This window comes from Bos javanicus, chromosome 16 (assembly GCF_032452875.1).
Source record: "Bos javanicus breed banteng chromosome 16, ARS-OSU_banteng_1.0, whole genome shotgun sequence".
Lineage (NCBI taxonomy): Eukaryota > Metazoa > Chordata > Mammalia > Artiodactyla > Bovidae > Bos > Bos javanicus.
This window is the reverse complement of record NC_083883.1, coordinates 2,821,922-2,839,154: the sequence shown is the minus strand read 5'-3', so window position 1 is coordinate 2,839,154 and position 17,233 is coordinate 2,821,922. Positions and strand designations below refer to the sequence as shown.

The following is a 17,233-nucleotide window of genomic DNA, read 5'->3' as shown; positions in this document are numbered from 1 at the left end:
CATTTATGGTTTTCTTTGCGGTGCAAAAGCTTTTAAGTTTGGTTAGAGCCCATTTATTTCTTTCTGTTTTTAGTTTCATTACTCTAGGAAGTGGGTCAAAAAAGATCTTGCTGTGATTTATGTCAAAGAGTGTTCTTCCTGTGTTTTTCTCTAAGCATTTTGTCCAGTCTTACATTTAGATCTTTAATTCATTTTGAGTTTATTTTTGTGTATGGTCTTCAGTGTTTTAATTTCATTCTTTAACATGTAACTGTCTAGTTTTCCTGGTGCCAATTATTGAAAGAAACTGTCTTTTCACCGTTGTATATTCTTGCCTTCTTTGTCATAGATTAGGTGACCCTAGGTGTGTGGGTTTAATCTCTGGGCCTGAAGTCAGGGAACCTGATTCCTCCAGCTCCATTTTTCTTTCTCAAGATTGCTTTGACTATTTGGGGTCTTTTGTGTGTCCATACAAATTGTCAAACTTTTTGTTCTGATTCTGTGAAAAATGTTGTCGGTAATTTGATAGTGATTGCATTGATTCTGTAGATTGCTTTCGGGTAGTAAAGTCATTTTCACAATATTGACTCTTCTAATCTGGGTACAGGGTGTATCTCTCCATCTGTCTGTGTCACCTGTCATTTCTTTCATCAGTATCTTACAGTTTTCTAAGCACAGGTGTGTTGCCCCCTTGAGTAGGTTTATTCCTGCTCTTTTTGTTGCAGTGATAAATGGGATTATTTCCTCAACTTCTCTTTCTGATCTTTTGTTGTTAGTGTTTAGGAATCTAAACACTAATGCAGGATCTTTCTGTGCATTACTTTTGTATTCTGCAGGTTTACCAGATCCATTGATAAATTCACAGGCGAATTTTTACTTCTTTTTTAAGAAGTGAAAAAGAAGTTTTACTTCTTTTCCAATCTGGACTCCTTTTCTTTTCCTTCTCTGACTGCCATGGCTAGGACTTCCAAAACTGTGTTGCCAATGTGGACAAAAATAGTGGCAAGCGTGGACATCCTGGTCTTATTCCTGATCTCAGGGGAAATGCTTTCAGGTTTTCGCCAGCGAGAATGATGTTTGCTATGGGCTTGTCATATTTGGCCTTTATTATGTTGAGGTAGGTTCCCTCTATGGCCACTTTCCGGAGAGTTTTTATCATAGATCAGTGTTGAATTTTGTCAAAAGCTGTTTCTGCATCTATTAAGATGATCATATGGTTTTTCTTCTTTGTTAATATAGTGTAACACATTGATTGGTTTGCATATATTGAAGAATCCTTGCATCCCTGAGATAAAAATCCCACTTGATCATGGTGTGTGATCCTTTTAACATGTTGTTGGATTCTGTTTGCTAGTATTTTGTTGAGGATTTTTGCATCAGTGTTCATCATTAATTCTGGCTTGTAATTTTCATTTTTGTGACATCTCTGTCTGATTTTTTATCAGAGTGATGGTGGCCTTGTAAAATGAGCTTGGTAGTGTTCCTTTCTCTACAGTTATTTGGAAGAGTTTGAGAAGGATGGGTGTTAGCTCTTCTCTACATGTTTGATAGAATTCGCCTGTGAAGCCATCTGGTCATGGGCTTTTGTTAAAAGATTTTAAATTGCATTTTCAGTTTCATTACTTGTGATTGATCTGTTTGCATTTTCTATTTCTTCCTCGTTCAGTCTTGGAAGGTTGTACCTTTCTAAGAATTTGTTCATTTCTCCCATGTTGTCCATTTTGTTGGCATATAGTTCTTTGTAGTAGTTACTTATGACCTGCTGTATTTCTGTGGTGTAATTTTTCCTTTTTTATTTCTAATTTTCTTGATTTGAATCCCCTCACTGTTTTCCTTGATGAGTCTGGCTAAAGATTTATCAATTTTGCTTGTCTTCTCAAAGAACGAGCCTTTCGCTTCATTGATTTTTGCTATTGTTTTCTTCATTTCTATTTTATCTCTGCCCTGATTTTTATGACTTCCTTCTTTCTGCTAACTTTGGGTTTTGTTTGTTCTTTCTCTAGTTGCTTTAGGTATAAGGTTGATCTTCCCCCTTATCATCAAAGTTTGTCCAAATGTCCTAGGGCTTAATTTATAGGGACACATCCAGCAAAGCTCTTGTAGTCCTCTCCTGACAGATGTCTTTTCTCTGCACTGGAGAGTGACTCGGTGTCTCCCCTCACAGGGATGGTGGAGATGATCCCCAACTCTGAGACCCTGCGCAAGATCCAGGTGGAGCATGGGGTGACTGGTTCCTTTAAGGACCGGCCCCTCGCCGACTGGCTGCAGAAGCACAACCCTGGGGAGGACGAGTATGAGAAGGTAGGGCTGGAGAGGGGGTGAGGCTGGGGTGGGATGCTTGTGGCCTGGCGCCCTGCCGTGTTCCCCCAAGGCCTGCATGTGCACAGCGAAGGTGGCTCAGCTGTGCTGGGAGGGAAGAAACACTCTTGGTGGACTGGTGCCTCCTGGTGTCTAGAGGGGGGTCACATGCCCGATGTAAGCTGACCAAGCACATCCTCTGGTATCCAGCTGGGAACCCTTCCCTAAATTCCTCTGGTAGACTGAGTTTGGAGGAAAGGGTGCTGTTTCAGTCATGGGTCCTATTCAGGTCCTCCTGTGCCTTCTGAGGAGTCCAGTGATGCTTTGGAGAACAAGAGTTGGAAGGAACTTAAGAGATCATTTTATCCATCTCCTCTTTTAATTAATTTATTTTTTTAATTGAAGGATAATTGCTTTACAGAATTTTGTTGTTTTCTGGCAAACATCAACATGAATCAGCCATAGGTATACATATGTCCGCTCCCTCTTGAACCTCTCTCCCATCTCCCCATCCCACCCCTCTAGGTCATTACAGAGCCTCTGTTTGAGTTCCCCGAGTCATACAGCAAATTACCATTGGATATCTATTTTATCCAACTCCTCTTTTTCATAGATGTGAATTTAAGGTTCATTCAGTTGTTCCCAGTTATGGAGTTGGTTTGTGGCATGCAGGGTTGAGGGTAGATAATGACACAGAGATGATGGAAAAGGTAGTTGACTTTCCTTGGGAGGGGCTTTCCTGGGTGGTAGGGCTTGGTGACCTGCTGGGTTTTGTGGCTGGTCCACAGCTTCATGGCTCTTGCCTCTGGGTCAATCATGTTTAAAGGAGAGAGAGTAAGTCATAATCACCATGCTCCTAAGAGAATGACCTTAAACCAGAATGCTAATTTATGGGGATCTATATATACTGACTTTTCTTGACCAGTGCCTTTTATCCCTCAGGGAGAACCTACATGGGCAGCCAAATTATAATCAGAATATTGTTTAGTGAACATGTAATTAGATGGTCTTCCAAGGCCGTGAGTGTTTGCGTTCCCCAGGGTTTAATTCCTGGCCTGCTGAGCTCTTTGTACTCTTCTTGGGCCAGTTCATCATCTCCTGTTACTTTATCCCCCCTTGCTGATGACTTCCAGAGCCATTCCCTCTTCCCTCTCCCCGCCCGATTGCTGGACCTCTGCTTGTGTTGACCTGTGTGTCAAACTCAAGTCAAAACTGAGCTTTCTGGCTCTCTGTCCTCTTGAAACCTGGTTTTGGTGAGTTTCCTGGGTGATAACACTCTCTGTGTGGTCTCCCAAGACAGAGCCATGAGACTTCTGCTTTTTATTTTACTTCACTTAGCTTTATGCTGTGCTGGGTCTCCATCGCTGTGCGTGGGCTTCTCTGGCTGCAGAGCCGGGCTCTAGGGCATGTGGTCTTCAACAGCTGCAATGGGCGGGCTCTGGAGCACAGGCTCAGGAGCTGTGGCACTTGGGCTTAGTTGCCCCACAGCATGTGGAGCCTTCCCAGATGAGGCATCGAGTCTGTGTCCCCTGCATTGACAGGTGAATTCTTAACCTTAACCATTGGATCGCCAGGGAGGTCTGAGCCAGAAGTCTTCATGCCTCCACTCTGCTTTACCGAGCCCTGTTGATTCTGTTCCTCAGAGGCCTCTTGACTCTGTCTTACTTCTCACCACTTCTTTCAGCTGGTTGCTGTCTGCCCCCTGAACCACTGGAATGCCTCTCCTCTTCCCATTATCATTCTCTGCTTGATTTCTGAGGCTTTTAAAATAAAGTGTAAACTGCTAATATCACTCCTTGCTCTCTGTTCTTCAAAGACTCCTTGTGTCCTAAGAGATGAGCTTATCGTCCATGACACTGCTGCAAAGCCTTCTGTAACCCAGCCCTGCCGACCCCTGTGGTCTCCTCCACTGCGCCTCCCCATCCACGACACTGCTGCAAAGCCTTCTGTAACCCAGCCCCGCCGACCCCTGTGGTCTCCTCTGCGCCTCCTGGTCTTATGGTCACTTATCTTGTAGCTTAGGCAGCCACTTCCATTTCCTAGATTCCTTTAGACGGTAGTGTTCCCTTTGCCAGGAAAGCCCTTTCTCCCTTTCCCCATCCCTCCAAACCCACCTCCTCTATGTTGTGAATGTTAAGGTCCTCTACCTTTGGAAAGAAGTAATATTGTTTCCACCCTCCCTCGACTCCATGTACTATTTATACTAACATGTATTTTTCAGGTATTAGATAGCCACCATAGACAGGCACTGTACTTGGTGTTGGAATTGTGATTACTCCTTGCCAATGTAATAAAGAGTCATAATAAATGTTAATAGAAGTTTGTACAACAAGAATACACACAGAGAGAAATTAACTCCGCATCTCAGTGTTTATTATCAGTCTTTCAAAGGTCACTCCCAGCTCTCTAGCCTCCTACTAGGATGATGCTGGTGGTTTCTTATGGTGCCTTCCAGGAGGGAAGTGCCAGAGATCCTTGTCCCTTGGCCACCTACTCAGCAAACAGAGTACCCCCATCTTACACATGAAACCCCTTAAATCAGGAGTACTTTCTTTATACTTTGAGACTTCCCGCCAGTAAGCAGCTGCTGCTGCTGAGTCACTTCAGTCATGTCCGACTCTGTGTGACCTCATAGACAGCAGCCCACCAGGATGTCCCGTCCCTGGGATTCTCCAGGCAAGAACACTGGAGTGGGTTGCCATTTCCTTCTCCAATGCATGAAAGTGAAAAGTGAAGTCGCTCAGTCATGTCCGACCCTCAGCGACCCCATGGACTGCAGCCTTCCAGGCTCCTCCACCCATGGGATTTTCCAGGCAAGAGTACTGGAGTGGGGTGCTATTGCCTTCTCCAAGTAAGCAGCTAACACCCTGTATAATCAGGTGAGGAGACTTTAGTCATTTACTCTGTGATATAGTATAGGCATATAGCTGCTTCGTAAGTCAAAACAAGATACATTTCAGGTAGCAGAAATACCTGTGACAGGAAGACAGGTAGGTAGGGATGGTCAAGACTGAGAGTTGATGGGTTATTGAGCGGTTTCTTTTCAGTTACGTATTTCCCTATCATAGAAGTCATCTTTTTTTTTTTCCAGAACGTACATTCTGTGAGTTCTTCACAAACTTTCTATTCTTAACTTCCTAGGGATTAGTCATCTGGTGTAATTTAACAAGTAGCTGGGAGATTTCTGTATTTTGAAATAGGCCTGTGGAGCAGCCAAGAGGCTGCTGGGAGATAGGATCCCTGGGCCCTGGGAAAGGGAGAGTACTGAACTCTGAGTGAATGTTGGTGCCTGTAGGGGATCAGCAGGGAGGAGTCCGTGCGGGCTGGGAGGGTCTGGAAACTCAGGAAGGTCCCTGAAGGCTGGGTAGAAATTTGCAGAGGGAGGTGGCGAGGGCATGTCCTATAGCTGGGAAACTTTCTCTCATGCCCAGTTTCCTGCTTGGCTCTGAAAGCTGTGGCCTCTACTCAGGAGTCTTTCTTGAGGTCTTAGGAATTCTCTGAACCTCCCAAAGAAGATTTGGAGGATGAAAAGTGTCCATTCACGATTTCCATACATTTTTACTGCAAAGACAGATAAGGGGGCAGATATTAACCAGATAAAATAAGGTAGATCCAACCCCTTACTCCTCCCCCTCCTGCTTTAAACTCAGAAATAGCTCTAACACATTTTACCCACTAAAGATGTCTGATTTTCAAGCGTAAAACACCCTCTAGAAGTGTTAAAACTCCCTCAGCTCTTCCTTGGAGTGAAGCGCATTTAAGTAGATTAGCATTTATTGGTTACCAAGAACACCGGAAATGGGAGCTCTATTAGGGATGAGGAGACGGACAGAAGAATTCTGAGCAGGATCAGGAGGGGACCTTTGAGTCTCCTGCCTCGGTGCTGTGCTTGAGTTAAGGTCACCACAACCAGGCGGGAAAGTTGTAAACATCAAGCCTGCCTGATTCTGGGCTGGTCAAGCCTGGGCTCCTGAATCAGTCCATTGTCCTTCCAACCAGTTTCCATGTATTGCAGATAATGGATATATTGCGGATAGTGGATATATGTGTGTATATATGTCCCGTCTCCTTTTTGCCCCATAAGATTCAGGACAAGCTTCCGTGTGCCTCAGTGTGTATGTCAGTGTGTGATGAAGGCTGAATAGGCAGATGTGAGAGCCCCTGGGCTCCTGGGAGAGGGTCAGGGCGGGCTCGGGTCAGCCTGGTTTTGCCCCTGGGGTCCCTGCGCACCAGCTTTACATCCTGCCGTCTGCATGCCATCCCCTCAGGCTGTAGAGAACTTCATCTACTCCTGTGCCGGCTGCTGTGTGGCCACCTACGTCCTGGGCATCTGTGACCGACACAACGACAACATCATGCTGAAGACGACTGGCCACATGTTCCACATAGATTTCGGCCGCTTCCTGGGCCATGCCCAGATGTTCGGCAACATCAAGCGGTAAGTAGCGCCCTGAAGCCAGCATGTGCATAGGCCCGGGAGGTCAGCGGAAATGGTTCAGAGCTGGAACACAAGCCCACGATGGGAGAAGTCCCGCACACTGCAGAGTGTGGCCCCTGGGTTGAGCGGCTCTGAGGAAGAGAGCACTGAGGCCTTGCAGAAGAAGGCAGGGACCAGCCCTCTGCCTGCCTGCTGAGGGCTGAGCAAAGGAAACGAGCCCAGACCACAGCCAAAAGAAACCAGATACCCGGGGGACATCACTAGCTCACAGGCAAGGGACCAGTGAACGACGTGTCTGGGGATCTTCTGAGGTTAAAGTGGGAAAAGAAACAGTGTTGGAGGAGCCCGTGGATCCAGTGTCACGCGGGTTTTGAGGGATGAGGGGACGCTCCCCCGACAGCCCACACGGTGAGCCCCCTCCTTCGTGCTGACCTTCTGCCTGTGTGTTCCCCTTGGCTCAGGGACCGCGCCCCCTTTGTCTTCACCTCGGACATGGCGTATGTCATCAACGGGGGTGACAAGCCTTCCAGCCGCTTCCATGATTTTGTTGACCTTTGCTGCCAAGCCTACAACCTCATTCGCAAGCACACCCACCTCTTCCTCAACCTTCTGGGCCTGGTGAGGAGCTCCATCCCTTTCTGAACCCCTCCGTCTTATCATCTGACACCATTTTTAAGACTCCCCATCTTGCTTCTGGAGATCTGCTTCTCTGAGCCCGAGATAAAGGCCAGGGCCCAGGCCACCTGGTGGTGTCTGCTGGTGTCTGACTTCCTGCTCCCGACCCCCCAGCTCCTGTGGCCTGCCAGCCGCTGCCCACTGCATCTCTCTACCACCCTCTGGAAGGGTTAGGGAGCGAAGCTGTAGGAAATGCTGAATTCCTGGTCGTTACAGACACCCTCTCCTCTTTGCTCTTCTAGATGTTGTCCTGTGGGATCCCTGAACTCTCAGACCTGGAAGACCTCAAGTACGTGTACGATGCCCTGAGGCCTCAGGACACAGAGGCCAACGCCACTACCTACTTCACCAGGTGAGACGCTGCACACGAAACAGTGCTGCCCGTTCTGGGTAGGTAATTTCCAGGCCGCTCGATGGGGAGGAGCTGGGCTAGGGAGACGGGAGAGGCTTTGCTCTGGTGGCAGAGCTTAGAGTTGACAGCACGGGTCAGTTGTCTGACTTGGGTAACTCGTTTTACTTCTCTCAGGCTCAGTCTCCCACCTGTACTTGGGTGCCAACCTTTACGCGGAGGTATTGCGATCCCCCGCTTGCGTTCTCACCAGGTCGCGGGCAAGGACGTTGTCTGTGGGGCCGTGTACAGTAGGGGTTTTGTAATAGTTTTTAGCTCTCTCGATCAGGACCCTCCCCCTTGTCAGAACATGGAATTTCACGGTTCCATTTTCCCATGTTGGATGTTTTTAGACACGTTATGCACGAAAGCAGGAAAGTGCCTATGTACTAATGAATGTCTACGGTTTTGTCCATTTTATTATGTACCCTTTTGGGAAGTTAGCGAGTTAAATTTTCTCTGGGGCTAATACAGTACCTTTCCTTCGGAACTAAAGTCTCTGTGTTGGGTTTTGTTTGGTGGGGATCCGCTGTACTGAAGCTGAAACTCAGTTTGACAACAGTATTTAGACTTTCACGTGGTGACCCCACGGTGGCATCCCACAGTTCCTTCCTACTGTGGATTAACCGTCTTTGGCCCAGGTGGGCAGTGAGGGGAGATGAGACCCCCAAGATCCACAGGAGTAAACTGTATTCAGATCATTGTGTGCAGTCATGTCCTTATAAGGCTAGCACACAGGGGAAATGATCTGATCTGAGCTGCGTGTTAGCCTCAGGTGTTGGGTGATATTCCTTGAGATACAGCTCTGCCCAGGCAGTGGCGACTTGGGTCTGTGGTTGCAACCTTTTCTTCCCATCCTTCTGCAGGTTGATAGAGTCCAGCCTTGGCAGTGTAGCCACAAAGCTCAATTTTTTTATTCATAACCTGGCTCAGATGAAGTTTTTAGGCTCAGATGATCGGCTGACCCTCTCCTTTGCTCCACGAACACACACTCTCAAGAGCTCAGGCCGCATAAGCGATGTATTTCTCTGTCGCCACGAGAAGGTCTTCCACCCCAACAAGGGCTATGTAAGTGTCTGCTCCAGTTTGACTCTCTCCTGCGCCCCGCCACCCAGCTTGTTGCGGTTCTGTTTCTTTCCTTCCACACTGTGGGTGCTGGAGCTGACTGAGCACCCTGCGCTGGGGGCAGTTGCAGGCCCTTTCCCCTCCCCTGCCCAAGTGCCTGCCTACAGTCAAGGACCTGAGTTGGATGGCTGTTCCCTCTGAGCCAAGGGTCTTGTGAACTAAGGATTCTTGTGAATCTTTGCTTTCATTTTCCTGCATAGGTATATTATCTTCGTCTCCATTAGAGACATTTTTATCCTCTTCCTTCTGGAACGCATAACTCTTCCAACACACACACACACACACACACACACACACACACACACCCTCTGTCCCCTCACGTGCCCTCTTCATTGGTTTGGCCGGGGGTGTTCACTAAGATTTGGGCTTTGCAGATTTACGTGGTAAAGGTGATGCGAGAGAATGCTCACGAGGCCGCTTACATCCAGCGGACATTTGAGGAGTTCCAGGAGTTACACAATAAGCTGCGGCTGCTCTTCCCTTCTTCCCTCTTGCCCAGGTAAGTGCTCCGCCTGCTCTCTGCACTGCGGGGTAGCGGGGAGGGCAGCCAGGGGCTGGGCAGCACGGCCCTTGGGAGTCAAGACCTGCGTCCTCGGTTTTCTTAACTGGCCATGTGTGATGACAAGCGCTCCCCCTGCTGGCCATGCGCTTCTGAGGCTCTCAAATGGTCTTCCTCCAGCCTCAAAAACAAGCCTGGGCGCACCTGCCAGGGCAGCTGCTGCTGCTGCTGCTAAGTTGCTTCAGTAGTGTCCGACTCTGTGCGACCCCGTAGATGGCGGCCCAACAGGCTCCCCCGTCCCTGGGATTCTCCAGGCCAGGACAGAAAACTGGGTCTAAAGGCAGGGGATTGTTGGCGTCTGAAGATGTTTTGAAGTGTCTAATCTTCTAAAGAGTAAAAGTGTTTTTGAAATATATAAAGAAAATGTGGTGTATATACAAAATGGAATATTACTATACTGCATGATTCCACTTATATGAAGTACCTAGAGTAGTCACATTCATAAAAACAGCAAGTAGAATGGGGGTTGCCAGGGGGAGGGAGCAGACGGGGAGCTGCTTAATAGGTACAGAGCTTCAGTTTCTCAAGAGGAAAAGACTGGAGAGGGATGGTGATCATGGTTACATCACAGTGTGAGTGTGCGTAACTCTGAACTGTACACTTACAAATGGGTAAGACAGTAAATTTTATGTTAGATGAGTTTTACAACAATTTTAAGGAGCAGATTTTCAAATAGAATTTGTACCATGATGAGGAAAACTGGAGGCTCCGGAGCTGCCTGAGCACTTCTGGGCAGCTGTAGTGCTCTGCTCAGCACTTTGGTTTTCTCTTCTGTGGTCCGTGGAATCGTCCAGTGGGAGATGCTGCGCATGCGTCCTCGGCACAGACCTGGGGAGCCGGGGGAGGCATGGAGTAGGGGAGAGGTCCCTGGGGAGGGAGGCCAGGGAGAAATGCGGATCAGGTGGCTGAAAATGAAAGTGGAATGGGACTAAAGGCTATTGCTTCCTTTTTTCACCATCTTTTCACCGGCCGCCAGCTTCCCCAGTCGCTTCGTGATTGGCCGCTCGCGAGGAGAGGCAGGGGCCGAGCGGCGCCGGGAGGAGCTAAACGGATACATCTGGCACTTGGTCCACGCGGCCCCGGAGGTGGCCGAGGTGGGTGGCCCTCAGTCCCTGCCCGGCCTGGCGCCGCTGAGGGGTGGGGATTGTGGACCGAGGCGCGCTTGCGTTTTCTGGGCCTGTCCGGGCATGGGGGAGGGCAGTGGGTCGTGGCACCAACCCCACTGAGCTGCACGCAGAAACGTGACACCCAGACACGCAGCCGGGCACACGGAGACACAGATCCGTGTCAGCTGCCATCACACAGTGCTTGTGCTAAGCAGGAGCCTGAGGAAATGGAAGGTTTCTGAACAAGCTGAGTATGTGCACCACCTGAATTTTTCTTTTAAACAAATGGTGTTATAATTTGGTTTTATAATGGTCATAAAGACAGAGAGTCATCAGGAGTCCCTTGACCCTAAAAAACCGTCTAACCCCATTTCCATGTTTCCTTCCTATCTGGCCATATATCAATGTGACTTTTATAGTTTTATAGTGGTTTTTTATTTTTACTGAAGTGTTTATAGTTAGCGTAACTTTAAATATCTATGCCAAGTTAATACACTGACTTGCAATACCATCTCTTTAACCATTCACCTCTTGAAAGATATTTAGATCATGCCCCTCCCCACCTTTTCACTATTAATGCTAGAGTGGGTATTGTCACACATTTTAGCTTTTGTTTCCCTAATTGCTTAGAAAACATTCTCAAAAGTAGAATTTATAGTCCTTGTCCAAGGCTGGCTTAAGCTAGGGATTGAGCCTGGGACCAGGCAGTGAACGCTCTGAGTCCTAACCACTTGCCTGCCAGGGAATGCCAAGGACAGACTGCTTTTGAGTTGATGTGAATACTTTTATTTGCTTCCTTTTTTCCAAAACTTTTTTATATGGGAACTTTCAAACATACAGAAAAATAGAGAAACAGTATAATGAATACCTATATATTCATCACCTAAACAGGCATTTTTTTTTGCCATGTTTGCTTCATCTGTTTTTTCTGAAATATTTTAAAGTAAGTCAAAGGCATCATGACATTCTACCCCTAAATACTGTGCATCTCTAAAAATCGAGAACATAATTTTACATAACTGGACCGCTGTTACACCACCCAACTCTTAGCCCACATTTAGAATTTCCCTGTCGTCTCCGAAATTCTTTAAACAGTTGGTGTTTTTGAGCCATGACCCAAATAAGAACTGCACATTACGTTTGGTCATCACATTTTGTAAGTCTCTCTTGATGTTGACGAGTTCCTTTCTTCCTTGTACCATTGCCTTACTGAGGAGTGACCCTGTTTTCTGATTCTGTTCCAGTGTGATTTGGTGTACACCTTCTTCCACCCCCTGCCCAGGGATGAGAAGACGGCAGGCAGCAGCCTGGCTCCCAAGTCCTCAGGTATGGTGCTGTCGCTGTGACATTTCTGCCAGCTTCCCTCTTGTTGTTCAGTCAGTCAGTCGTGTCTGACTCTGTGACCCCATGGACTGCGTGCTTCTCTGTCCTGCACCATCTCCCAGAGTTTGCTCAAGCTCATGTCCGTTGAGTCGATGATACCATCCAACCGTCTCATCCTCTGCCTTCCCCTTCTCCTCCTGCCTGCAGTCTTCCTCAGAATCAGGGTCTTTTTTAATGAGGCAGTCCTTTGCATCAGGTGGTCAAAGTACGGGAGCTGCCCTTCCCCTTCTCCTCCTGCCTGCAGTCTTCCTCAGAACCAGGGTCTTTTTTAATGAGTTGGTCCTTTGCATCAGGTGGTCAAAGTATTGGAGCTGCAGCACCAGTCCTTGTGTTACCAGATTCGCAAGCCTGTGTGCCCGGGGCACAGTGAGGCCCATCGGTACGCAACGTTAGAGTTTGGAACAGAGAAGGGTTTATTACAGATTCATACAAGGAGATGGGTGGCTCATGCCCTAAGAACCCCAATGTTACTCAGAGCTTTCAGCAAGGCCTTTTAAAAGCAAAAGGTGAAGGATGGATGTGGTTAGTTCTTGCAGACTTCTCAGTGTCAGAGTCTTGTTCTTGAAGTTAGGCCAGTGGTCAGGTAACAACGTTCCTGTGAATCTCTGCCGGACGAATGTTATTCTCTGTCCTGATAAGAAAGGGCAAAGTCCCAAGGCACAACTTTAACCCTCCAAGGTCCCAGAGCTGGCTAAGGGGAGGCATATCTCAGTTGGCAGCTCCTCAGGGCCAGGTTCCCATGTCTTGCCCAGCTGTCATCCTGAGGGAGCCTGGCATCCAACCCAGCTGGTCCTCAGTCTCCTCATGTTGCCCAAATGGGGAGACCAGGTCCCCCGGACTGTGACCAGGCAGACGGCCACTGCTAGAGGGTCACAGAGACAGGGATAGGGGAGAGGGGCACCACTCCTCAGGGCCAGGGCCAGGGCTAGTGGAGGGCCTGAGTGAGGGCTGCCAGGAGTCATCCCCAGTCTATTCCCTGGGCCCCCCAGCTCACCACTGGCCTGAGGCTGGGTAAGCTGGAGGGCCTCCAGGAGAAGGCCTGGATCTGCCTCTTACCTCACTTCCACCTGATGACCACCATACCACCGACCCTTGACTCAGTCACTTCCTCAGTGCTCCCTCGCTGACAGTTACCAGTGGGCGGGGCCCGCTGCAGCCATGGCCAGTAGCTGAGCAGGAAACGGACGTTGCTCGTTGACAGTGGCTGCTTGTGGGCAGGGTCTGCTGAGGTACCTGGGTCGCTGCTGAGCAGGACCTGTTGCCCAGTAACAGGTGCAGAGTGATGAGGACCAGCAGGGGCTGCCTGCTCAGGGCTGTGCTCACCCTGTTACTCCTCCAGTGAGTATTCAGAGCTGGTTTCCTTTAGGATGGACTGATTGACCTCCTTGCTGTCCAAGAGACTCCTCGAGAGCCTTCTCCAGCACCACAGTTCAAAAGCATCAATTCTTTGAAACTCAGTCTTCTTTATGCTCCAAATCTCACATCAGTCATGACTACTGGAAAAGCCATAGCTTTGGCTACATGGACCTTTGTTGGCAGAGTAACATCTCTGCTTTTTAATATGCTATCTAGATTAATCATAGATTTTCTTCCAAGGAGCAAGCATCTTTTAATTTTATGGCTACAGTCACTGTCCACAGAGATTTTGGAGCCCAAGAAAATAAAGTCTGTCACTATTTCCAACTGTTTGCCCATTCTATTTGCCATGAAAGTGATGGGACCAGATGCCATGTTCATAGTTTTTTGAATGTTGAGTTTTAAGCCAGCCTTTTCACACTCCTCTTTCACCTTCATCAAGAGGCTCTTTAGTTCCTCCTTGCTCTCTGCCATAAGGGTGGTATTGACTGCATATCTGAAGTTATTGATATTTCTCCCAGCAGTCTTGATTCCAGCTTGAGCTTCATCTAGCCCGGCATTTCTCATGATGTACTCTGCATAAGTTAATAAGCAGGGTGACAGTATAGAGCCTTGACGTCGTACTCCTTTCCCAATTTTGAACCGGTCCATTGTTCCCTGTCTGGTTCTAACTGTTGCATCTTGACCTGCATATAAATTTCTCAGGAGGCAGGTAAGGTGGTCTGATATTCCCATCTCTTTAAGAATTTTCCACAGTTTGTGGTGGTCCACACAGTTAAAGGCTTTAACATAGTCAATGAAGCAGATGTTTTTCTGGAATTCCCTTGCTTTTTCTATGATCTGTTGGATGTTGGCAATTTGATCTCTGGTTCCTCTGCCTTTTCTGAACCCAGCTTGTATATCTGGAAGTGAAATAAATGAAGTTGTGTGGTAATTTGAATATTCTTTGGCATTGTCCTTCTTTGGGATTGGAATGACAACCGACCATTTCCAGTCCTGTGGCCACTGCTGTTTTCCAAATTTGCTTGCATATTGAGTGCAGCACTTTAACAGCATCATCTTTTAGGATTTTAAATGGCTCAACTGTAATTCCATCACCTCCACCAACTTTGTTCATAGTAATGCTTCCTAAGGCCCACTTGACTTCTCATTCCAGAATGTCTGGCTGTAGGTGAGTGATCACACCAGGATGGTTATCTGGTTCATTGAGACCTTTTTGTACTGTTCTTCTGTGTATTCTTCCTCCCTCTTCTTAGTATCTTCTGCTTCTGTTAGGTCCATGCTGTTTCTGTCCTTTATTGTGCCCATCTTTACATGAAATATTCCCTTGGTATTTAATTTTCTTGAAGCGATCTCTAGTCTTTCCCATTCTGATTCTGTTGTTTTCTTCTATTTCTCTGCATTGTTTACTTAAGAAGGCTTTCTTATCTCTCCTTGCTATTCTTTGGAACTTTGCATTCAGTTGTATATATCTTTTCTTTTCTCCTTTGCCTTTCTCTTCTCTTCTTTTCTCAGCTATTTGTAAGACCTCCTTTGACAATCATTTTGCTTTTTGGATTTCTTTTTCTTGGGGATTGTTTTGATCACCACCTCCTATACAGTGTTCTTAGGGCACTCTATCAGATCTAGTCATTTGAATCTACTTGTTACTTCTACTGAATAATCATAAGGGATTTATTTGATTTAGGTCATACCTGAATGGCCTAGTGGTTTTCCCTTTGTTCAATTTAAGAACCAATTTAACTTCTCTGAACCTTCCAAAAGGTAATTTTTCCTGTCCCCATTTCTTCCCAGGTCTCTCTCCTTGACTCATCTCTGTTCCTTTGCTTACCGGCTAAAGAATCTGTGGGGTCCACAGCTCCTTGAGCAGATTTCTCGGGGACTGAATCTATTTACAGACTGAAATTCGATAGACTCACCCCAATCCAAGTCATGCTTGCAGACACCAACCTAAGTCATGCTCGCAGATGCCACGTGGCTGATCCCTGGTGGGATATCAGGAATCTGACATGGAGATAGGGCAGGGGGTCAGAAGAAAACAGAGACATCTACCTGGCACCTGATGGGGACAGGGCTGGCCCCCTGACCTTTCTCTCTGTCCTTTGTCCCTACAGAAGGCACATGGGCCCGGCCAGTCGGGAGGGTTGGAGGAGAGGTGAAACTGTCCATCTCCTACAAAAACAATAAACTCTTCATCATGGTGATGCACATTCGGGGCTTGGTAAGTGCATGCACAGTCCTCATTTGCATCTTTATCTTTCTTCTGGTACTTTTCTGACTGATGAGACCTTTTTTGTACCCCCCTCTCATGAGAGTAATCACAAAAGTTACTAAATGAAGAGTAATCACAAAAGTTACTAAATGAATCCCCAATGGGCCTGCTCCCATGCTAGGCCTGTGGTATGACCAAGCAATGCTGGACACAGCTTCTTACTACCTGTGACCTTTGGCAAGTAGCCCAGTTACTCTTAGTCTCATTAAAATGAGGATAAGGTTAGTGTCTGCCTCATAGGGTTGTTACAGGGGTTAAATGAGATAATGCATGTAGAGTACTTAACATAGTGCCTGGTATTATTATTATTATGGTGATTATTATAAGAGAGAGACCTAGGGGCCTATTTCCTGGTTATAGAGGTAAGGCAGCCATATGACATCCTTCAAGCATAATCAAGGGGGTGTATAATTCCTACGTTTTTGATATGTTTCTGAGAACCTTCTGAGTGGAAGGGGAAGGGAACTCATAGAATACCTACAGAGTGCTGGACTTCTGTAGGTTGGGGCACTGATGTGTGGCAGGAGGTCCATGAGCTCTGGAATCAGAGGTGACGGGGCTTCACTCTCACAGCATCACTCATTCATTTTAGTCAACAAATCTTCATCAGTCCCTTACTGCGTGCCAGGCACTGATACGTTAGCTCTGGACAGGAGGGCAAACAAAATAAAGTCTCTGCCTTCAGGGAGCTCACGATCTAGTAGGCAGAGGCAAACGGTTAAGTAAAATACATGGCAGGTTGGACAGTGGTGAGAACTTTGGTAAGAAAGAAAGCAGACAAGGAATACCGGGGTGGAAAGAAGGCATCAGCAGCCAGGGAAACCCTCACTAATGAGGAGGTGAGGGAGGGGGCCGTGTGTGTCAGGCCCTGCAGCGGGGGCCAGTGTGACTGAAAGCACCGGAGCAGGGGGAGAATAGTGGATGCTGAGGTCGGAGAGGGCCGACCGGAGCCGTGGTCCTGCGCTCAGGAGCATGGCTTTTCCTTGAGTGAGATGGGGGCCACTGGAGGGTTTGAGCAGAGGCATGCCAAGATCTGACTGACATTTTAAAAGGAGTGAGTCACTAATTGGCTGACCTTGAACTAGCAACTTAATCTCTCTGACTCATTTCTCTGCTTATCTCTCACTACGGGTTTCCTGGGTCAAATGACAAAGTAGACAGACATTGGGTGAAGATATCTGGGGATATTGTGGTTCATTCAGAACAGACCAAGTTATGGTGTGCCCTGAGCATTCATATACAGAGTATAGAACTGGATATCATGGGTGATCTGATTGATGTTTTAGGATGACATCTAATGTTACCGTGGTAGGTGTTTCTGGCAGAATGCAGTAGGCTGGCTGGGAAACATAAATTATTGTGCATTGCAAGAAGCTGGGTGTCGGGGAAGAGAGGCTGGGTCAGGGAATGGCTACAGGAATGGTGATACAGAGGCAGATAGACGGTTTCTCATTCCCTTTGCAGCAACTGCTCCAGGATGGGAATGATCCCGACCCCTATGTCAAGATTTACCTCCTTCCTGACCCTCAGAAAACCACTAAGAAGAAAACCAAAGTGGCCCGGAAAACCTGCAACCCCACCTACAATGAGATGGTATGTGGAGAAGGTGATGGGTGGGGCTGGGGCTGATAAACAACTGTGCCTGTTTTTGTAA

At 47.4% G+C, this 17,233-nt stretch overlaps 1 protein-coding gene across 6 annotated transcripts in view; it reads left to right on the top strand.

Annotated features, from left to right (window-relative positions):
• Nucleotides 1–17,233, top strand: part of PIK3C2B (phosphatidylinositol-4-phosphate 3-kinase catalytic subunit type 2 beta) — a 77,654-nt gene that overhangs the window by 57,752 nt on the left and 2,669 nt on the right. For all 6 annotated transcript variants that reach the window (XM_061381923.1, XM_061381924.1, XM_061381921.1 and 3 more), the window contains 10 exons: nt 2,144–2,280; nt 6,546–6,715; nt 7,177–7,333; nt 7,633–7,742; nt 8,645–8,846; nt 9,278–9,402; nt 10,439–10,556; nt 11,813–11,894; nt 15,422–15,528; nt 17,044–17,172. In XM_061381923.1, coding sequence (XP_061237907.1) covers nt 2,144–2,280; nt 6,546–6,715; nt 7,177–7,333; nt 7,633–7,742; nt 8,645–8,846; nt 9,278–9,402; nt 10,439–10,556; nt 11,813–11,894; nt 15,422–15,528; nt 17,044–17,172 — 1,337 coding nt within the window. The remainder of the gene's footprint in view (nt 1–2,143; nt 2,281–6,545; nt 6,716–7,176; nt 7,334–7,632; nt 7,743–8,644; nt 8,847–9,277; nt 9,403–10,438; nt 10,557–11,812; nt 11,895–15,421; nt 15,529–17,043; nt 17,173–17,233) is intronic.